Genomic DNA, 24,070 nt, shown 5'->3' with positions numbered 1-24,070 from the left:
CTAATGTGTAGAAAATTCATCATTTAAAGTTGCTTTGACTTAAATTAAGTTGATCAATTTGATAATTGCATCACAGATTTGTATTAATATGATAATATAATTATGTATTCATATACAGCTCGTGACGCTGTCACCTGACTTAGAAATCCGACATTTGACACGTAGGGGTGAGGTCACAGTGTAACAGAATCGTCTTCAGCCTCGCTCACCAGAGATCTCATCTCTTCTTCTTAATCATACTGTAGCTTATTGCACGTGCCTTCTCAGTCATGGCTGGAATAGTTCGACGAATTGTACAAACAGCAAAAGCACCGGCTGCAATTGGACCGTACAAGTATGTATATTTTGTTGTGTGTTATTTGTGATTGCGCTCTACTACTTTACAATGGGTCCTTTTTATTATCCAAGAAAAGTACCGAGCACGGGCGCTTGCAACAGGATTTATGGTTAAGGGAGATAGGCTTGGGTAGTCTTTATTTCTATACTAGTATATAACCCTACCCAAGCCTATCTCCCTTAACCATGAATCCTGTTGCAAGCGCCCGTGGTACCGAGTGCCTGTGGCCCTACTGGGGGAACTGCAGTTTTATACACAGTCACTTCAGGGCTGAAAATCCAAAGTCGATCAATTATATTTTTCATTATTTTTTCCTCGATTATGCTAGTAATACCGACGAAAATGATATATTTAAGGACTTAAAGGGTGGGGGTTATCGCGCCGCGTCCTGTTCGTAATAACACTCGTAGCGACGTACACAGCGCGTGTAAAATACATTGTTTGTTTACATAAGACGCGCTATGCGTGACGACCACTGCCCTTTAACATCAATTGGAATGGATGATCATGGATACAACGCACGCAAACAAAAAGACGAAAAGTAACATGGCAAATCAACAATTAGCTAATTTACTTCACTCTGTGGTAGAGGTGTGCACCCGGTTGTCCGGGGTCGAGAATAATGGTCCATATATTTAATAGGTCTATAAAGTTAGTTATCCACTCATGTGCGTTCCGTGTCCATGTCGTTAACAGAGTGACATCAGTGTCTTCTCCATGTAAAAGCATAATCACATATGAATAGATGGCTAGCTTTATTTGTAGATTTGTATGCATAAAAACGTGCATAAAAAACAGCCACATTTGTATGATTGCCATTTCATAAAAACAATTCTTTTTAAATTTTTTGTAACTTTTTTGTTTTTATAACTAATCAGTCTTTTTGTTTTCTTGTTGTGTGTTTTCTCAGTGTTTTTTTTTTTTCACAACCATTAAAATACTAAATGGTATTTCATGAGTGTTTCTCAGTGTTGAATAAATTATTATTTTTCCAGTCTGATTAAATCAATCCACCATTGCTAGAGTTGACAAATTAAGATTTGACTACAGCAAGTTATAGCCACCGATGGCTACTGCAAATCTCAAAATTTAATATTCTGAATAAATTATCATAAAATTTAAACAAACTGTTATCACTGACAGAGAGGAAGAATTAATAGACATCTGGATCATATATTTATATTTATATTTATATATTTCAGTTTTTTATGATATCGTTTCCCCACTTGCCAATTGATCCTATGTGACTCAACCCATATAGTAATTTACTAAGGTATGTATAAACTTTTAGGTACTTGTATGTTATTTTATTTTTAATCTTTTAGTCAAGCTGTCATTGTTGATAGAACTATGTATATCTCTGGTCAAATTGGTATGGATTTGACTGGTAACCTTGTTGCAGAAGATGTTCTGGCTCAAGCAGAACAGGTAAATACAGATAATATTACTTAGAAGTGATATTCTGTCTACCATATATCATGAACATTCAAATCACAGTCTAGCTACAGGAACATTCAAATCTCAGTCTGACTACATGAACATTCAAATCACAATCCAACTACAAAACATTTCAAATCAAAATCCGACTACAGAAACATTCAAATCAGTCTGACTACAAATAACATCGCTGACTACAAATAAAATCACAGTCTGACTACATGAACATTCAAATCACAGTCCTGGCCACAGGAACATTCAAGTCACAACCTGACTACAAAAAACATTCAAATCACAGTCAGGCTACATGAATATTCAAATTATAGTCTGACTATAGGAACATTCAAATCAGTCAGACTACATGAACATTCAAATTACAGTAACTACAGAACATTTAAATCACACTCTGGCTACAGGAACATTCAAATCACAGTCTTGCAACAAAACATTCAAATCACAGCCTGACCACAAACAAAATCACTGACTACAAATAAAATCACAGCCTGACTACAGGAACATTCAAATCAAAGTCTGACTACAAAACATTCAAGTCACAGTTTGACAAACAAAACATTCAAATCACAGTTTGACTACAAAACATTTTGATTCACCATATTTGTTAGATTACTAGAGCATTATGTAAATGACTCACTAGTTCATGTACATGTAAGTGACTATGATCAAAATAAATGAAGCAGCACAAATGCAAATTTGCTTCAATGAAAGCACATATGATATAACTGGAAAAGTTAAATTAAGTGACAATTGAGAAAAAGAAAATTTTGAAAGAAATATTCTACAGGGAACATTTTTAATGGAAGATATTTTTATTGAAAAAAAAGTACAGCACCATCATGAAGAAATGTCTTGCTCAGAATAAATGAAGAAAAACAAATAGTTTGAACAATGCCATCCCATAATGTGATGGTTAACTAAAAAAGATATTTACCATGCACAGAACTTTTAAATCTCTTTTCAAGAGCACATCCTGTTTGCTAGCAGGATATGATACTACCCCAGGTGGTTTTTACCTTGCCCGTACCATCAAAGATGGAAGGGAAAGGTATATTAAGGGGAAAATTTTGTCCGGCGTTGTCGTCGTCGTCGTTGTTGTCGTTGTTGTTGTCGTCGTTAATAATTGTTATTGTGTGCATAATAACTTTACTAATTCTATTCCAAACTTTATCAAACTTGGTCACCTTATTCATCAGTATAAAGTCTTCCCTGAGTTTGAACAACAGATGTCCTGTATGAAAATATCATGCAAAAATTGAGAAAATCTGATAAAATATTTTGACTGTTTCTACTTGACTGATCACTGGTGATACACATCAAAGGTCACTGATCTCAGTGGAAATATGCATTGTTGTATGTGTTCAATGAAGCAAATGATTTATCTTGTAATAATATCCTTGGTAATGTATCTCAGAATCCCATACTGTTTTTCAAAACCAACTCATGGAGAGATTGCACAGTCGGATACACATTTGCAAACCTACCAATAAAATCTTTACAGAAAACAAGATGTCAGAAAATCAATATAAGCACTGCTATGAACTGGGTGCAAAACTTTGATCAAGATCTGAAGCTAATAGAAAATCTGTTTAGTCAAAAGTTATCAAATCAAAAACAATACATAAAAAATACATTAAAAGCAAAACATTTCATCCACATTTTAAAAAGAAAATTATTCTAAAATATATGTATTCTGTATTTGACAAACAGTTCATTCGACAAATGAAAACTCACAGGAATATGTTTCAGCTATTAGAACAGAATGATAGAGTTTTTATAATACTAGTTTAAAAATGCACTTCAGAGATTGCAGTGTTTGAAGATGTAGTTTCTCAGGAGGCAACAGTACTGTTGACTTCTCCCTCCACTGGACACCAACTATTTAAGTTGATTTGCATACAAAGCAGAGCTTGCAACATGATAGCTATTCATAAAGGGTGTTTTTTTTACCTTTCATATAATACAGTAGTCACACAATGAGGCAGTTCATATTTGTCTCAGTGAATCATTCATTTTTGACAGACACCTGTACAAAATACTTGAACTAAAGCCAGCTAAATTTTTCTGTTATCTTGCATGTTTTATGAATCTATTCACATCTAAATGCAGCACTTTTTTTTGCAATGAGACATTTGTTTTTATTCTAAATATCTCAATTACTTTCAATAAAGCTGGAAATTATGTTCCTTAAAATAATTAAACAAATAAGGCACCAATGTTTTTGTAAGATATTTACATCTTTTAAGGACATTCGGTAGACTGATTCCCCACTGTTGGTTCAACCCCAAAACTTGTTTGTATTCAAAATTAATTATGACAATGCATATTTATATTGAAACAAACTATGATAAAGGGAATTATATTATATAACAAAGGGCAAGGTCACCAGAGTTCAACTATGTTTATTGCAAGTAGTGTTTGAGATTTCTAAGAAAAAGGAATTAAAGAGAACCATTAATTTTATTTTGTGTTGATACCTAATGCTTATATTTTTAGGCTTTAAAAAACATGGGTGCAATTCTGAACAGTCAAGGTTGTGATTACTCCAATGGTAAGTACACTTCCCTTATGAAGTAAATATGTTGGTAGTAGTCTTTGTACTCTCAAATGTTTTTGTTTATCAAACAGGCTTGTGACCAATGTCAAAAAAATTTAGGCACACAACACTAATATGTACGGTTAACTGTGATAAAACTAAATTCAGTATAAAAAACAGCTGTCTATCAATGTCTGGCAGCCACTAAAGTACTACTGCATTCCATGCTGCTAAAAAAAAATATGCCAATCTGTAATTGGACTCATTGTGCATTTGTTTCCCCTCAATGTAGTGAAGCAGAATTCCAATGACACTAACTGCTTTTTGTTTGGGTTAATACAGTTGTCAAGACAACAGTTTTATTAGCCGATATGGCTGACTTTGTAGCAGTGAATGATGTCTACAGGAAATGTAAGTACGAATGATTGTTAATAATCAGCTGAAAGATTGAATGCTCAACTTTACATCGAATGTGTTCACAAATCACTCTTCAATCTTGTTTTTTTTTTTCATTGAAAACAAAATGTATTTGAAAGTAAAAAAAATAGTTTTAACATCTAGTTGCATTTGTATGCAAATTAACACAGAAATAACTAAGAAAATTCCAATTATGGTATTTTAACAAAATACTGTGAATACTGGGTATTTGCTGGGTTTTAATTTTCATTTTAAAAATAAAAACTGCTCAATTAAATCCATGTAAACATATAAAATTATAATAGAATTTTATTTCACAGTAAAATCTGTGAATTATCTGTAAAATGCAAATTATCAATATACTATAAGGTTATTACGAAGATACCTCAAAGTATGCACGAAGACAGTACAGCGGCAGTATCGACCGACGCGCAGCGGAGGTCGATGCGACAGCGTACTGTCTGAGTGCATACTTTGAGGTATCTTCGTAATAATCTTATTATTATACATCTTTTCCCTTCAAGGATACATCATGGAAATGCCGAAATCCAAAAAAGTTTAGAACAGAATCAGCGAACTTCTTTGTATGGAGTCCGGTCAAATCCAGGTGGCAGCCATGTTTTTTTATTATTAGAGGACGCTTACGTGCGTAATCATTCCATATTTGGAATTCGCATTTCCAAATATGGTAGTATGAAAATACCCCGTAAAATACCTCAAAATTACGGCACGCTGTAACTTATGGCGTTAAGGTGACAGATGTATAATAATAAAATTTAATATGAGTGAAAATTAATACTTCTGCATGCAGTAAAACAAAAGATATTTCAAGATGATTATTTGAGAGCACTGTAGGTGTGTGGATCTTGAGCCCTTGTTTCCTTAATCCCCTGCAGTATTCAGTCAACCACAAATGATAACCGAACAAACTCATGAAGCTAAATATGATGATATATCAGACACCCATAGATTGTTTAAGATACATTTACTGTGTGTAAAATCTTTATTTTCGCTAAGATTATAAAGGAAAGTTTTTATGTTTAGCGTAATCTCTTTCATATTAATATTATGGAATTAATTCTTTGTTTTATTGTTAGATTTTACAACCAATCAGCCAGCCCGTGCGGCTTACCAAGCAGCTGGATTACCAAAGGTATTTACTTATTTAGAGACTAAAATTTCAGATAATGACTGTGACAAGATGTCATTTGTTGGGTTTGCTTTGTTATCTGGTAAGCAGTGTGCCCTTTAAGCCTATATTATGCATCACTAATGCATAAAGATTTGCTGTGATGCAACTATAGTTGTGCTTATTTATTGTGCATCATTGCTGCGACAGAAAATCATATTTTGATTAAGTGATCTTGAAAAACATCTTAATATAGTTATGAAAAATACAATTTGATAAAATTCATATTTTATTAACAAATTAAGTGGAAATGCAAAAGAAATCAGGGGCCACACTCCTGATGAGCTATTTTGGTAAATTGTCTAATGGTGAAGGAATAACAACTAATATAAGCTGCACCAGGGGTTCAATCTATCTCATTTGGGCCATTCCAGTTTATATCTGCACCCCCCCCCCCCCCCCCCCCCTGTTGATGTGGTCGGATTTCCAGCACTGTATGATAGGGAAAATACCCCGGAATTCCAACTGTATATGGAGAAACAGAATCTGGTAATCCAGACGAGTATGGAAAAAAATTCCTGGAAATCCAGGCAGTTATGGCTACTAAATAAAATATGGCCTAGTTTATCTCGCCACATAACGGTTGATGAGGTTGGATTTCCAACAGTATGACTAAAAAAACTTGGAATTCTGACTGTATATGGTAAAAAATTGGGCCAGTATAAAATAGTTATTACTGAAATTAAATAAGGATGGTGGCACGAATGAGCTCATCAACACCATGAATCAGGACTAGTTTGGATTTCCATTATCAAATATAAAATTTTGAACTTGGTAAATTAGCATATGATGAGAGTTACATTAGGAAATCCTACTCTGTATGGTGGCACAATGAAACTCATCAACACCATAAGTAGGAACTATAGTTTTGGATTGCCATTACTGTATGGTGAATGGTGATTTGAAAATAAAACTTTGTATGGGTTATACATTCATGGAAATTATACCCTGTATGAAGTAAACACACAAGCTCATCAACAGGGGGGTGCAGATATAAACTGGAATGGCCCTTTACATATTTCAGTTGGCATCAATCTCATTTACATATTTCAGTTGGCATCAATTTCATTTACATATTTTAGTTGGCATCGATCTCATTTACATATTTCAGTTGACATCTTTCGTATAATTACCTGCTATGGCTGCATTCAGTGAGCGAAATGTTTTTCTCTTGACAATTTTCGGGCATAGTAATTCTTCTTCATAATATGTGGCAATTCTACAATGTACTATTTTTACTTCCTAATATTATGGTAATTGTACCGTCTAATCTGGTATTTTCAGCTTTTAATATTATAGTAATTCTTCCTCCTAATATGGTATTTTCACCTCCTAATATGGTATTTTCACCTCCTAATATGGGAATTATTTCTGTTAATATGGTATGCTAATTCTGCCACCTAGTACCTCCTAATCTGGTATTTTCACCTTTTAATATTATAGTAATTTTTCCTCCTAATATGGTATTTTCACCTCCTAATATGGGAATTATTCCTGTTAATATGGTATGCTAATTCTGCCACCTAGTACCTCTTAATATGGTATTTTGTCATGTTCATGCATATGTCTATGCAAGTGTCATGTTTAACCATAAAATCACTGCATCAAAGACAACATGTTATGAACATATTATGAAACTAGCATCACTTTGTGATACTTATAACACAGTCTTTTTTTCTTTCTCGTTTCAGAATGCTCGTATTGAAATTGAAGCCATTGCAGTACTTGGACCAATAACAGATACAGAGAACAAAGATTGACTGGACAGTAGATTATAAATAACAATTCAAAATATACTAATAAATATAGACTACCAAATAATCATATCTAAATAAATTGTTTAATTGAATATAATTCTGTTATACATGTAAATAATTTTGAGTGAAATATGTTCAATTCAAATGCATGAAGTAACTTAGCATTTCCAGTGAACATATTGTTTGTTTCTTCAGCAAATTTTATTATGGATTATTTTTAGATTTAAAGATGACTCTTTGTTTTGAAATAATAGCATTGGTTATTCTATGGGTATGGTGCACTCACTATTCAGAATAATATGGATTGTCACTGCCTTGATTTCATATTATCATTTATGTTTACTTTATGTTTATACCATGAATGCTTAATTTCTTGAATGCCAGTCAATATCTTAATCACTGTTCACAAGTTATCCCAGCACCATGCACTCCATATTGGTGATGCCTAAATTCATTTGACAATCACCAAATAATACTGTCCTCTAAAAATTGTTGAATATCAGAAAAAACCTTGATTTGACCCTAAATAAACCTGTTTGTGCTTGTGAAAATCATTGCAAACAGGAAGGGCACTGTCTTCAAACAATCTTTTATTGTTGTAATGATATATTACTACTGATAATTGTTATCTTTATCAGCTTTTTAAGGCTTTTACCTCCACATTCCATTTAATGCACTCATCCTGCCTTGATATTACCTATATTACAATATTACATTGATATAATGTACCATAGATTTTTATAAACGAATCCATTCTGTGCTTTATGAAATTGAATTATTGGAGATTCAATGGCACATGAGATGTAGTATTAATTGCTAAATGCCTACATATAGAGTATGTATAACCATTAGACAATACAATCTTAAATCATGCCCATTAACTGTGTAATTATTTAATCTTTACGGTTGTGGGGTATTATTTATTATTTTGATTAAATCAATTTTAAAAAAGTCGCTATATGTACGTTTTGGAATGACCTGGAGCTTCTTGTTGAATATTTATTAATTTGAGAAATTTCTGCTGTTATGAAAATAAATCATGGTGTTTCTAACTGCACTTTGTTCGTGCGAATTATTTAATAATTCTGAACATTTTAGTATACCATTTTATTTTCAGCAGCAAGTGTGCAACCCTTTCCAGAATGGCAACTACAAAAATAATGACACACTACTGAACATCTCCACGGATAATCATGGTTTGTGATATCTATTGTATTAAAAAAGCTCTAGCAAGCAATGTCTAAACTAGGGTAAATTGGTAAAAATCAAAATACCATATTATTTTTAAAAATTTAATGTTTATAATTTTTAAAACAACTTTTTATAGGTCACGTTTGCGTTTTTTGTCCTGCAAAATATCTAGTCTGGTCCCCTGCCCCAATTTCAACGCTGAGGGCGGTTAAGAAAATAGGTTCTTAACCGACCTCAGCGTTGAAATTGGGGCAGGGGACCAGACTACAAATTATTGGGTTATCCCAATCTCCCGAGCAGAGTTCTATTTCTATGAATATGTACTTTCGGTGTTCTAGCCGCAAGGAAGGTTATCCCAATCTCCTTCCCAGAGGCCTTTGCGCTTTACGCAATATGATAACGCGCATCGAACTGTGCGGAGTTCGGGGTTATCCCTGTCACTGAGCAAGTGCGGGTGTTACCTGACGTCACCGGTTTGATATAGTCACCTGACTTTTGACTAGGTCATAGGTTATTAATATCTGTTTGCACCATCGACGAGGTTCTTCCTTTATTAGTAACTACACCCACGTGTTTTGCAAGTCGACTCCAAACCATGGCAGGAATAGTTCGGAAATTCGTCAAAACGTCCAAATCACCGGCCGGCGCAGCTCCATTCAGGTAGGTAGCCGGAGTAATCTGTTTATCTGGTGACCTCATAATCATAATCGACCTTAATGTTTTTAAACCTTATTTATTGAGAGACCAAATTTTAAAGTACATCTTTCACGTGGCCCTGAGAGGGTTAGTTCAAGTTACCCTGTTGTAGTCCGCTACTCATTGCGACGAAGATACAGCGATTTTGCACGTGCCACAGTTCACCGAGGACGGGGAAATCCCAAGAATTCGACAGTGGACTTTTACAGCTCTGTATTTACATGTAATACCGCGAATCTGCCAAATGATCAGTATGTATTCTTTTTGTTGACTGCTGAGCGGGCAGTACGTACCCCCAACTTCCATATTTATCGGTAGCTAAGGAGCGGTTTTGGATATGTGGACAGCCGACCACGGGAGTAGAACTCGCTAACCCCCGTCGCTGATCACAAAGGTCTGAAAAGTCATTGATGATTGAGTTTGAACTTTTGACCTTGGATGGGATATGGCTCACCAGTAAATCAGGCATGCATGATATAGAAACTAAGTTTACAAGCTACATTCTACGTCATGATTATGATTACATCCTTGGAAAAAAACTGCGTTTATATCAGATATGACATTAAATATTAAATTCCTATAGATAAGAATATTAAATAACAGGGAAAGGTATAAATAAAAGACAGAAGACCCTTCCACACACACACACACATAAAGCTAATAGCATCATGGCATCCTGGAAATAACAGTCGTGTTCGGCTTGGACCGAATTGAAGATTATGAAATGTCATAAAAATGGTAATGGAAGATTATGAAATGTCATAAAAATGGTAATGGTAAAAATGGTTTGCACTGCTTACTGTGGCAAAGCTGTTTCTTCAAAGCTCAAAATTTTGCTTGGTAAAATTGAATGAAAAAGTCGCATAGTGCAATAAATCATAATATTAGCGACACATTTTATAATATTAGCATTTAATTTAGTAATTGCCCAATGTGTTCATTTCTTTCTTTCCATAGAGTATGTTCTTTCCCATAATGCACTGTGAAAAAAGCCTTTGATACTATAGATCACAATATTCTGTTCCACAAATTACAATATTATGGGATCAGAGGGCTCCCGCTACTCTGGTTTAAAAACTACCTTTCTGTCCGTTATCAATCAGTGAAAATTAACAATATTACATCTACATATAAACCAATAAAGTGTGCTGTTCCACAAGGATCGATTCTTGGCCCACTTTTATTCCTAATTTACATAAATGATATCAATAACTCAACTAATGCTTTTGACTTTCGCCTATTTGCAGACGATACTAACCTCTTTCAGTATATTAAAAGTAACACAATCAAACTTGCACATACTAACAACGATTTTCAAAGAGTCTGTGAATGGTGCAGTGCCAACAAACTTACAGTCAATGTAGAAAAAACCAAATGCATGACTATTAAAACGCCTCATAAACACCTGGGCATTGAGGGCAGCTTGGATATAAATGGGTTTGAGATAGAGGGCGTTTGTTCAATCAATTATCTTGGCGTGTCCATTGACCAGCACCTCAACTGGAAACCTCACATTGAAAAAGTAAAAAAAATAATTGCCCCCAAAGTTGGTATTATCTCTCAGATCAGACATTATGTGCCCAAATCAGTTTTACTTTTGTTATACAATTCCCTGATTCTCCCGCATATTAGTTATTGTTTAGAAGTATGGGGAAACGCCTATCATACACTATTAGAGCCTATCCTTCTTTTGCAAAAGAAAGTTGTACGGCTTATCTCATTTGCTGTTTACAATGCACATACTGCCCCTCTATTTAAAAAACTGGGCATACTTGATATTCACAAGTTGTGTAAATTTAAGATATGTCTGTTCATTTATGATCTGAAAAGCAACCGCTATGCCCATATACTATCAATGACTATCTCTCCCCTCTACCTCATTTATATTCAACACGACTTGCGTCAGGTAATAACTACTATGTCCCCAGGATGAATCTTTCACTTTCCCAACATACTTTAAAATATACAGCCGTAAAACATTGGAATTCTCTACCTGAGCCAATCAAACAAATTACTAATAGAATACCTTTCAAAAGTTCCCTAAAACAACATATACTGAACACCGTACTTTAATATTTAAATACTAGCTTTATCATATGTATGATACAAATATTATTTGCAGCTAAACTTTATTTGTACTTGCCCACGATTGTTCCACTAATAATATGATGTGCAGAGTAGCGCATTAACAGCTCCATTTTTTTTTCTTTTTTTCTCTCATTTTTTTTTATTATTATTATTTTACTTATTTATTTCTGGAGATTTTGTTTTTTGTTTGTATGTGTATATATGTATGTGTGTGCACGTATGTATGCATGTGTATGTGTGTATATATATATATATATATATATATATATATATATATATATATATATATATATATATATATATATATATATATATATATATATATATATGTATATATATATGTATATGTATATATATGTATATATGTGTGGCCTGCATAGAAATGTATATTGGTTAGGATTGGGCCACAGACTAGATTAGTTCGGATGAACTACCTCTGTGGTCCACACCAAGAAATTATTATTATTATTATTATTATTATTATTATAATAATAATAATAATAATAATAATAATAATAATAATAATAATAATAAGATTACTAGAATTGTTATTATTATTGGTGAAATAAATCATAAATATATATGCGCAGTAACATGCTTAGTAGTGAAAACAATGAATTTGGCTTGAACTTGAGGATTTCAGGAAGTAAAATTAATAAATATCATGGTTGAATTTTCAAACATCAACAAACTATAATGTATTTCATGAAAGCCCATAATTCACAATAGTAGCAAAATAGTGACTTAACATACGTTAGATACAATGGAGGTTGTCTATAATCTAACATCGATTTTTAATTAATGTAAATTACGAGCTTCCATAAAATGTATATATTTTTGCTGGAATTAATTTTCGCCGAAAAGACATTTTAGGTGTTTTGTTTTTTCACTGATTTTTGGCGAAATGAGTGTAAAATATAGGGAAAAAAGGTATATTCGCTGGATTTTATTTTCATTGAGTCATTCCTGCTTTATTTTCATTGAGTCATTCCTGCAGCGAAAATAGCGAATATTCCAAGCGAAAATAAAGTATTTTACAGTAGTTTAATTGATATGGTTTAAAATAATTCTTATATGAACATAATTAATGTGAAGTTTACTTCCTGAAAAGCAATATTGACTACCACACACTGTAATCATTGCTGGGTCGTTTAATTTTTCTTTCAGTCAAGCCATAGTTGTCGATAGAACAATGTATATTTCTGGACAGATTGGTCAAGATTTTAGTGGAAAGCTTGTGTCTGATAACATACGTGAACAGACTGAACAAGTATGTATATTGTTGTCTGATTATGAAATGAATAAAACACTATATCGTTTTAAAACATCAATTCAGCATAGACTGAATATAAAAGTCATCATCCGCCGTCACGATGTTGTTCCGCTCAGACATTCCACCGGAGTGCTTGCCGACAGTTCAAGATTCTATAAGTTGAATCACCTTTAATAGAAAATGTATGTATATGTACATGTGTATATGGAATAACCATGTGAGTGCAGAACTCAACCTTAAAATACTAGTATATATTTGGACCCTTATGTTAACGCGAGGGAGTCGTCACCTGCGTATGCATCAGATGGCCATAGTGTGTCATTGTTTACAAACAAGCGTCTGCCCATGAGCTTTTACGTGTGTTGTTATCGCTTGGGACCCAATTCCCGCGCGTGCGCAGGTGACGACTCTCCCGCTTTAACAATCAAGATATTCCAGGCACATACAATAAAATGAAATTAAAAAAAATAAAATCAGTGTTGTTTGAGAAATGTATGATTAATTGTATTGATGATTCTGATTATTTGTACAGACACTGAAAAATATGGGTGGTATTCTGAACAGTCAGGGTGCTGATTTTTCAAATGGTGAGCATACAATTTCCCAGTATGTTTTATTGACTATAGAACCTTGATTAGCACAGGAAATATAGTAATCTACGAACAAAATCACAGGCTACACCCATTGCTAGTTCAAAATGTGACATTAAAATCAAAAGTACTATTTGAATTAAGTGTTACAGAACTCTGCAACTATATCGCTTGTTACGTATGGCGTTGTCGAAGCTTAACCGAATTATTAGGGTGTTTAGATGTTGTGTACCAATGGGAAAGTAGTGTTTTCAAAAAAATTAGTGCATACAAGTAAACAAAATACGATTCAACCAGGGTCAGATTATACTCTAATTGATGTTTTTTTGTAATTTGTATTAGTTATTAAGACCACTGTATTATTATCAGATATGAAGAATTACCCAGCTGTCAATGAAGTATACAAGAAATGTAAGATACATTTGAAGTGTGGTAATTGTAATATTCAAAAATTGGGAATTGTCACGTAACACTGGGACAGACTAAAAGATGGTCAACCATTATAAGTGAATCGTGTCAGCTATAATACCCCCACCCAAACAACGTTAGGAAAACCTTTTTTATGTACGCTTTTCGTTGCCAAAAAATTGTTCTGATTCAGAAATCATTTTCAATCAGGATTGCATAATATTCAAATTAATACTTCATTCGAATGTAACATACATTCGAAAACGAATATATTGTATTCATTCACCATCTTCACAATTAGGGAGAATTTGGGGTCTCTTCTTTATATTTAGGTGCTTATAGCCCATTCTCAAATCAGTGTAAGACTTCGTTGTTTAAGATTAAACCGTTATTACAAGCAAGTATATAGTATGTATATTAATTTATTTACAGACAAACGAACATATCAAATACAACACAACAGAGGATTGAAACTTGCAATTCATAAATGTTGTCGGTCAATGTCCACCTTCAATTTCTCATATTTGAAATGTAATTGTTTATTTCAGTTTTCCCGAGCAATTTCCCAACACGTGCTGCATATCAAGTAACTGCATTGCCAAAGGTACATAGTATTACGAATCCTTTACACAATGTCATTCATTCCACGTGTCTGAAATTAAGAATTTACAAAAAACTGTTATAATTCAAATTGATGAATGTTTGGTGCCCCCTTAAAGTCTATATAACATTCCCACATTCATTTGTAATATGTAATGTCCGATTCTTGATCAGATAATTAATTAATAATTAATTACATATTATTCACATCATAATCAATGAAGTTTCTGATGATTATCTTTGACTTTCTGGTCTGGCGGGTTTCCAAATTATCTCGTATTAAATTTTTAAGTAGTGACCATCAAAACTTTGACATGTCAATGCCATCCGTTGATTTACCGTTATTTATGTTTGCAGGATGCACTTATTGAAATAGAAGGTATTGCTATATTAGGACCTGTAGAAGATGTTCAGTTCGAAGATTGACTCGACATTGAATTGATCAATCATTGTTATGGATTTGTGTATGTTGCTTTGTAAAATTGATTGTTATTGTTATCATTGAATAAAAATCCAGTTTGGCAAATAAAGTAGTTATATATTAATATATTTATAATATGTTTATAGTTTATATCTTCGCCTGGGAAATTGTTGAAATCACCAAAATCTAAAATCGTTTTTGATTACTTGTGGATATTAATTTACAAATCTTCAACACATTTATAAACTCGGTGTCAATTGAATGCGATGTAACTGTTCCTGTGGTTGCCACTAGATACGATACGCCACAGCTATAAAATACCCATCCTGGATATTTGGTGGTACAAAATGGAGAACATTTATCAAGAGAGACGCCCTGGGTACACTAACGATAGGTGTACGAGTTTCGGGAGTATCATCTTTTAAGCGGGCCAAATAATTGCAATATTCCAATTATGTAAACATGTAGACATTTGTGATTTCAATTTTGAAGTAACAATCTTGACAGTACGAATTTTTCTGGAACGAAATAACATGAAGATGTGTGTAACAATCAATTGTAATCCGTGACCAATCGCATCGCACAAGAATCGAGAGTAATCGAAATCAAATTTCGAATAGCACTGAACCATGCATAATAATATTAAATATCCAATGACACCTATATCCACCTGGGCTTTAGAAATTCGGTAAGGGGGGGGGGGCGTAGATTTTGAGGAATTAGCCGGAAGAAATGAATATTTATAGAAATAACATATGGGGAAAGAACACACTTGCAGCAATCTCGTCCTGAAAAATTAAGCTTAAAACAAAAAAAAATAATTTGCACAGTTGAACGTTGATTGATTCTCATTTTCCCGATACGTCATACCATTCGCAATCTGATGTAGTGTACGGGCTTTAATTTATTTTGGCTATAAACTTATTTTAATTTTTATTACTTTTGTTATTAATGCCTTTTTACTTTTACTTTGTGTTTTTTTTTAATTCCGCCCTACATACAACTGATCCGACGCCAATGTAAGTTCCATTCAAATCTCGCGTAAGTAACAGCCAATCACAGCCCTCCTTTTATACAAGCTGTCGGTTGCTTACTTTTCAGTGTAGCGATACTCTACGGGCATATTATATTTTGCCCACATGAATAAACCATTAATAGAAAATTGCTAGTATATTTCTATTTACAAAAGAAATTCCACAGCATTTTACAATTTTTGTCATTACATTGAATATTTGTTTTCACTTCCAACAAATGTGTACACTTCCTGATACATCTTCGCCAGCCAAGGTTCGTTTATTCGTCATCACTTCAATTTTACATCAAACACTGAGCATAATTATCTAGAATGGAAGCAAAAAATAAGTAAATTGTAATGATTAGAACACTGTAAACAGCTATAGTAAACAATGCAAACTGATTTTAAATTGTATAACGGTCAGCGGCCCACGGCATCGACGCAGAAAACTGGAGCAATAAAATATTTCCTGATCAATTGCGATGTGTTCCAAATAAAAAATATTTTATTCCAGTCCAAATCACCTCAATTACTTTAATAAAGAGTTATTGTATAATGTACAAAATGTTGATACAATTTGATGAATATTTACATCTACGCCTTCAATACCATAGACTATTTTGGCCCCATCGTCAACAAAACATCACCCGTCTCCAGGGCAAGCGACTGGAAAAAAACACCGGTGTTCGGTCGAACCGGTGGAAAAAAAATTGTCACTCCCAGAATAACTACGCAAAATAACGATCGAAACTCGAATCATTCGTGCCACAATATAAACAATATAATCCGCCATTTTATTTGAGTGTGTTTGCCATCTGACTCTGCCCGGTGACGTCATCATGTGCGCTATAGAAGGAGGTATGTGATTCGTTGACTAAAATCGTCGATAGTGGGTCTCGTTGAAATCTCGTTACATAGGCATCGAGTCAGATGTATGTAGGGCGGAATTAAAAGAATCACAAAATCAAAATCAAAGTAAAATAATAAAATAAAAAGGCATTAATAACAAAAGTAATAAAAAATAAAATTAAAATAAGTTTATAGCCAAAATAATTAAAGCCCGTACACTACATCAGATTTTAATCAGATTGTACCATTTGTTGCACTGCCCATTAATTTTTGAAACACACTGAATTCTCTGTCTTATCATACTATCCGTCGTAAATAAGCAGGAGGTTTCGATTTTATGCAGATTTCACAACAATACGATATTGTCTCAACATGACTTTGAATTTCATTTATAAATGTGAAAAGTATTTAAAAATAAGAACAATGTTATTTTAACCAGAGTGAAATAGTCAAAATGTACTCATTGAGGAATTTCTACCATGAGCAAGACACTTTATATCTTTCTAATTTAGCATTATATGCAAAAAATCAATAATGGTTCAATTCGTTCACAAAATTTTTTGAACATATCACAGCATTATATTAAAGTCACCAGTACTGTGATGTGAGCTATTATAATGAAATGGTACAGGTAGATAATGCTGTTAGTCTTCAATTTAATACTCGTTGTCCTTATTGTAATAAATAAACCTAACCTGGCCTTCCACAATTGTAGATGATTATTAGTCATATTATAATTATCCAATAATTAATAGTCATATCAATACTTAATAGTTTTATTACACAAAATTATATGCCCCATGATGATTTCAAACGGCCAGCCTTTAACAACGGAATATTGTAAGGTCATCGAAATGTCACACAGTAACATACAAAGGTCATCCAGGGGTTCTGTATGTGTACACTCATTGGTACAAGTAACGAGTTGAACGTTGTAACCATGGCTGGAACAGTTCGCAAAATACTGGAAGCACCAAAGACACTACGTAGTATTCCAATTAGGTAGGTGATAACAACAGTAATTGTTACATATTCTACACAATATCGAATTGATCTAACTATTGAAATGATTGTATTCATTCCGTTCAGTGCCGCTGTTGTGGTTGACAAAACAATGTATATATCGGGTCAAATTGGTCAGGATTCCACCGGAAAACTGGTTTCAAGTGATATCAAGGATCAAACACATCAGGTATATGTATATAATATAACATATGTAATACACATATATATATATATATATATTTGTCTATAGTTATATTTGTATAGGAAAAGGTCATATCTACGGGACAGCCACGTTGTAACAAAAGGACTAGATAAGGTGCTAAGGGAACAGGCCATTTTTCCGAGGCTATCGAATGAATAGAAAGAAATTATTCTACACTAAGGAAGACACGTTATGAGTAAGGGGTGGACAAGTAGCTGGACAGAAAAGGACGAAGTACGTGGTGGAGGCGGTACACGATACATAACATATGCACTGTGTTGCAGTGCCGCCATAACGTGAAATGAACCACCCCTATATGAAAACAAATAATCTAACCACCCAGCATAATTGATATATCGTTCATAAAATAGTGAGACTAAGGCTTATGAACATATTATTTATGTGTAGAATCCGTTAGCGACTCAACATTATATATAGTTGGCACTGAATTCAGAGTTACTAGACAAAAAATGCACAGAGCCCTACATGAAGTGTCAGTTCGATTTGTTCTTACCAACAACATTTTTTAGCACCTTTTGTCCAAATATTTATGTATTTTTCTTTACATAAACATTTTCTTTCTTCATTTTGAACCAAATGAACATATTTTTTCTTACTACCTATATATTTTGGTCAGTAGTATAAAACTGTGTTCTATGTATATTTACTACAGGATGACAAATATTTTGACCTTGACATTCAATACCTAGCGACTTATATGTAAATGATATTGCCTTACAAGATGAGAGAACCCTACATATCAATTTTGAACAAGTCATTGTCAATGACACGTCCCCGTTCCGTTCATATTTGAGTGACATATACATTCAAAGCAGATCATGACCGAAATGCACCTGCATATGTACAACACATTGTGCTAAATCTGAACAAAATCCATACATGCATGACTGAGATCCGGTTCTGGAATTGTGAAAATACGTGATTTTGATGCATGTTCGGCCTTAAAATGGCCATCATTCCACTATTGTTAAGCAGATCATGAAACAAATGCACATATCTATTTGTGACATGATGTACCATGTGTGTGTGAAGTTTGAACTTGATCAATCCAGACATGTCTTGGATACGGATCCAGAACTGAATTCTTTAACAAAATGGCCGCCAGTCGGCCATTTCGAACTTGATCCGAAAAAAAAAGACGTGCATCAAGGTCCTATTATGTTTAATGTATGTACCAAATTTGAACAAAATCCATCCATGCATAACTGAGATACGGGTCCGGAATGGTGAAAATGTGCGATTTCAATGCATTTTCGGCCTTAAAATGGCCGCTATTCGGCTATCGTTAATCAGATCATGAAAAAAATGCATGTGCATATGTCCATATAATGTGTGATGTATGAGTGAAGTTTGAACTTAATCGGTCCATGCATGTTCGAGATGAAGGCGATCACGGACGCACGGACGGACGGACGCACACAGGGCAAAACATAAGTCCCCGTTTTCGGACTGCGTCCGAACGGGGACTAAAAAGAAAATTTTCATAAATCGCATGACAACATTCATTGGTTTATTATGTACAAACATGAAGCTTTATTTCTATGGTAACATAAAACTACATTGTAATGTATGTTACATTAATATATTGCAACATTTGTCCAAATATAACTACACTTTCAGATAATATCTCCACCATAGGAACTAATACTGACGAAATAACCGTCATTCACTAAAATACAACCATTATTTTCTCAAAAATCGACCTTTGGCCACAAACACTTTTATATTCACTGCCCTTATATTGACCAGGAATACAATTTACATATATTTGGTTCATTCTGAAAAATACTAGTTTCGTTAAATTGAAAAACCATAGGTACATGTCACAGTTATTTCTATGAAAGCGGATAGTTTGAAATTCTTATCAAGTTGCTATGTCAACGTGCATGCAATAGTTACTTTAATATTTGGAAATATTTCGCATAATGATAATATCAGGGGGAAATTCTTCTCTCTGGGTTCTCCACACGTGTCGGGGGTAAATCTCGTCTCATCTCTCTATATCGCGTCCCCTTGAGATGCGGGATCGAGAAAGTCACTTAAACCTTACAGTCAAATAAGACACACACAACGAAATACGTTTCAACTCTCGTCTTATTCGATCAGTCGAGCACTCTATAAGACACAGCGCCCTGGGGAAAAGTCCCCATGACTATCGCAAGGCTGACCCAAGACTCGCCCAAGACTGCCCTTAGACTGCCTTAGATTCTCCAAGACTCTGCAGGACTGCATCTGTCCTGATGTACTCGCCAAAACCAACTAAAACAACTTTATTCATTTTCAAAATCTTAACCAATTACAAAGCAGTAAAAAGACTCTAGGGCGTAACCTTCAATCATACAGCCAATCACACTAAGTACTGAATACGTCATATCTTTTGATTAATCGTTCACTACATTAATAACCACAAATACTAAACTGTCAGAAATAGTAGTTCGAATAGCGACGGTTATCTCGTAATTAGTTCCAAATCACTGAACCAAGTTTCGTCCAGAACCTCAAATGGGCCGAAACGATGACAGACATAACATAGCCATTCACTAGTAATCAGCTAATTAAGTCGATTAACAGTTATGCGTGAACAAATTCATCACAATAAAACAAACTATACATAACGAACAGTTTCAATATTATATTTTTTTGCTAGGTTTTGAGGAATATGAGAGATATATTGAAAAGACATGGCTGTGATTATTCCAATGGTAAGAATGATTTCTAAGTTCATTATTCACGTCTTTAATTACTAAATACTTAAGAGTTGTAACATTTATATTGTTAATGACAGACTGAATTGTATCTGATACGATTCAAAACAAAATAGTTTTATCATACTACGGTTTCTAAAATGTATTTTACTTGATATGACTAAATCTGCTTTGTGTGTTATGTTTAATTACTATAGCAATGTATTCCTGAAATTCTTCTGTATATAATAAACTCATTTCATATATGAAAATATGATTTTTCACCGTTTTTTTTATTTAAAATAATAATTTAAAATTCGTCACTGTATTGCAAAGTTAAAACCAAAAAGTAAACAATTAAATCTTTAGGTCTTCCCGCTAAATATACCTTTAATTAATAGTATCTTTGTTTAAAATTACCAGTGATATGTAACAGTTAAGTATAATATTTCGTTTGCCCTACAGTATCATGGATAACTTGAATACATTGTTACGCATGGGGCTAGTATGAAATCAATGCACACCACGACACATTAACATATAACATTCATGTTGCTAAGAACCCCAAAGACTGTGACTGTTCTCAAAAATGAAAAAAATAAAATAAATAAACTGTAAGTTCCTAATATATATTACATGGAGAGGAAAATTATAATAAGTTAATTACGCTAAATGTGTCACTGATATGTTACCTGCCTTGAATGATAACACAGGCTCTGATTTACTACTATATTTTTTAAAATTTGTCTATAAATCAGTGCTATCCACTTAAGTATCTTTATTTGGATTCACATTCGTGTTATGTATGTGTATACTTTATTTTATCTTATTTAGTCGTTAAAACCACTGTGTTTATGGCTGACATCAAGGAATTTGCACAGGTCAATGAAGTGTACAGGAAATGTGAGTTGGAATTAGTTTGTTAAACATTACCTACTTTGCATGCGCATGCTCAGATCAGAATATGTTTTTTTATATTATACGACATTTCATTGCGATACATCACTACAGTATTTGTAATGTTTTATCTCTCTAGATTTTCCCAGTGATTTCCCTGCTCGTTCTGCTTTTCAAGTTTCCGTATTACCAATGGTAGGTGTTGCTACTATATCTAGGTCGTTGTTTATTTATACAATGAAATACTAGTGAAGAGTGGGGGGGGGGTCGATCGTGTCGTGTACCAAGTCAATCGTTATAGAGAGAAGTTTATCAAAGAGTGTTGTTCAGTACGTACTGAAATACACGTATTTTGTTTTTTTTGTTTTTTCAGAACGCCCGTGTTGAAATAGAAGCCATTGCGATTGTAGGACCGATTGTGGACGCCGCTGCCATACAGTCAAAGTTATAGACCAATCAAAATGTGACCGGGAATGAATGAATGAATGAATGACTGAATATACCTGAATTGCATATCGTGCATTAATTAAAAACATGCTCAAATAAGTGACTATCACTAAGACGAAATATACATGTTACGAAATGCGACTCTAACTATAGAACAGAATGCTGTATAGATGTTACGTTCGTCAATATACTTACTGTCTATGATTAAATACACTCGCTGGGATTTTTTTGGCCTTTTCATGTAACTTTTCGTTTTTTGTGCATTGTATCCATTGTCACTCATGTCAATTGATGCTATGTGATTAAACATATAAATATAAATGCGTACTATATATGTGCCATGTGCCCTCATCGCTTCGAACTTGCCCGTATATACTTCCATTGCACATTATTGCACATTCCCTTTGTACGCGAGCTAAAAATAATATCCAATAAAGACACCTACACGCCGGGATTAGTCATACAACTATTAATTGCGACAGGGGACAGTCGTGTACTCAACCATGGACGTTGGGATTCCAATTTTACCAACGCTAATCGTGCTATGTTGATTGCAAATCAATAACATTCCCATTTGCGTAAAGCATCACAAGTGTAATCACTTCATTTATCCAGGGGTCTCGAACATGCGTGTGTTATACATCCAAAATAATACACAATTTCATCTGAATGATGTTATAAAAATTCACGTACAGTTTTTAGACAAAGAATGAAATCGTATCCCTCGTGTCACATTTACCATTTTATCATATTCTGAATTATAGTTGCCTTACCCAGAGAGTTAGTTATTCCCATCAGTAATACATTGCCCAAGACGCACATCAGAGTATTAGCGTATAATTCGGCGTTGTCTGGTAGCACAATTATAATTGTCGAACATAAATTTGAAAACAAACACCGCGGATGAATAGACGCTGCTGAAAAGAACTACGCAATCAGAGCGTGTGCGTAGACGTATCGACCAGAATCTGATTGGTATGTGGCACAACGTTGAACACTGCACGGATTATTATAGCCAATCCAGTTGTCTCAATTGGATTTGAATGAAACGCTCGGTAAATATTTCTATATATATTTTGAAATAGCTACATATCATTTTGGCGAATTTGACTCAATGCATGAATTAACTGAATCTTAATTTAACTAAAGTGCCAATAATCTTAATGTGAGAATATACTCTATTCTAATTAGCGACATCTTAATTCAGCGAAATTAGCTAATGTTAAAGACAGTGTAACTAGTATCGAATGAGATAAATAATATTAAAAAAATTCAATACTGCATAATATTGTTTTAATACCCAAACAAGCAGTTAATCCATCTAAATTAGGTGTAGAGACAACAGTGTCTACATTGATTGGTGGAAAAAGTCAATTGTGTCGTCTACACACATTGTGACGTCCACATACATTTTCACATTACGTTGTTCAACTGAAGATGGAATATCTTGAAAGTAAGGTCAATAGAGTACGGAACCCCAAATTCACGAGATGACCTGCTTTAAATTGCCAAAGTGTCAGAAAGTTTTTCACTTTTTATGACAATAACGTGCACTCTGCCATGAATATATGATGTAAAAATTACACTGTATACTGGTTACGCCGTATGCAGACATGTTTGAGCAAAATTGAATATTCATTTTATCTAATTTTTTTTCGGATCAAGTACTAACTTCTGCGTATCAATACAATCCTGATCTCCAACAAGCCCAGATCGAAATACATCTTTTGTCAAGGTCACAAAATGATTTGTGGGTGGCTATACTTTGCAGCATGTGAAATTTTCATTTTATCTCAGAATTTGGTATCCTACTATTACATCTATCCACGGTCATCTTGTTAATTATCGAAACGTTATCCATGACAACCGTGCGTAATAACCAATGTAGTGATATAAAGCTATAGATGACACAACACACCTATCAGCTGAGTTATTTTAAATTATAGGTTTTCCTCATTCGAACCCAGTTTAGCTATTCATCATCTTCAATTTAAC

General features: G+C 33.8%; 3 protein-coding genes and 1 long non-coding RNA gene across 4 annotated transcripts; 3 read left to right on the top strand and 1 right to left on the bottom strand.

The window, feature by feature from the left end:
• Positions 1–153: 153 nt before the first annotated feature.
• Positions 154–8,745, top strand: LOC146732020 (2-iminobutanoate/2-iminopropanoate deaminase-like). Its single transcript, XM_085492678.1, has 6 exons — positions 154–334; positions 1,663–1,765; positions 4,286–4,340; positions 4,668–4,736; positions 5,840–5,895; positions 7,623–8,745. The coding sequence occupies exons 1-6, from the start codon at positions 270–272 to the stop codon at positions 7,689–7,691; spliced, it is 417 nt and encodes a 138-aa protein (XP_085348804.1). The 5' UTR covers positions 154–269; the 3' UTR covers positions 7,692–8,745.
• A 624-nt stretch (positions 8,746–9,369) lies between these two features.
• LOC144362896 (2-iminobutanoate/2-iminopropanoate deaminase-like) lies at positions 9,370–15,064 on the top strand. The gene is made up of 6 exons (XM_085492691.1): positions 9,370–9,539; positions 12,831–12,933; positions 13,469–13,523; positions 13,869–13,937; positions 14,483–14,538; positions 14,892–15,064. Exons 1-6 carry the CDS (start codon positions 9,475–9,477, stop codon positions 14,958–14,960), a joined length of 417 nt encoding a protein of 138 aa, XP_085348817.1. The 5' UTR covers positions 9,370–9,474; the 3' UTR covers positions 14,961–15,064.
• Positions 15,065–16,159: 1,095 nt separating this feature from the next.
• On the bottom strand, positions 16,160–16,737 carry LOC146732019 (uncharacterized). Its single transcript, XR_014926964.1, has 2 exons — positions 16,563–16,737; positions 16,160–16,295 (listed from the first exon to the last, which is right to left on the bottom strand). It is a non-coding gene; the product is annotated as an uncharacterized LOC146732019 (long non-coding RNA).
• Positions 16,738–17,720: 983 nt separating this feature from the next.
• Positions 17,721–22,396, top strand: LOC100369483 (2-iminobutanoate/2-iminopropanoate deaminase-like). Its single transcript, XM_002737532.4, has 6 exons — positions 17,721–17,821; positions 17,909–18,011; positions 20,695–20,749; positions 21,566–21,634; positions 21,768–21,823; positions 22,002–22,396. Exons 1-6 carry the CDS (start codon positions 17,760–17,762, stop codon positions 22,077–22,079), a joined length of 423 nt encoding a protein of 140 aa, XP_002737578.1. The 5' UTR covers positions 17,721–17,759; the 3' UTR covers positions 22,080–22,396.
• Positions 22,397–24,070: the final 1,674 nt, after the last annotated feature.

The sequence above is a fragment of the Saccoglossus kowalevskii genome, chromosome 18, assembly GCF_978046115.1.
Source record: "Saccoglossus kowalevskii chromosome 18, keSacKowa6.1, whole genome shotgun sequence".
NCBI lineage: Eukaryota > Metazoa > Hemichordata > Enteropneusta > Harrimaniidae > Saccoglossus > Saccoglossus kowalevskii.
This window is presented reverse-complemented; position numbering and strand designations above follow the sequence as displayed.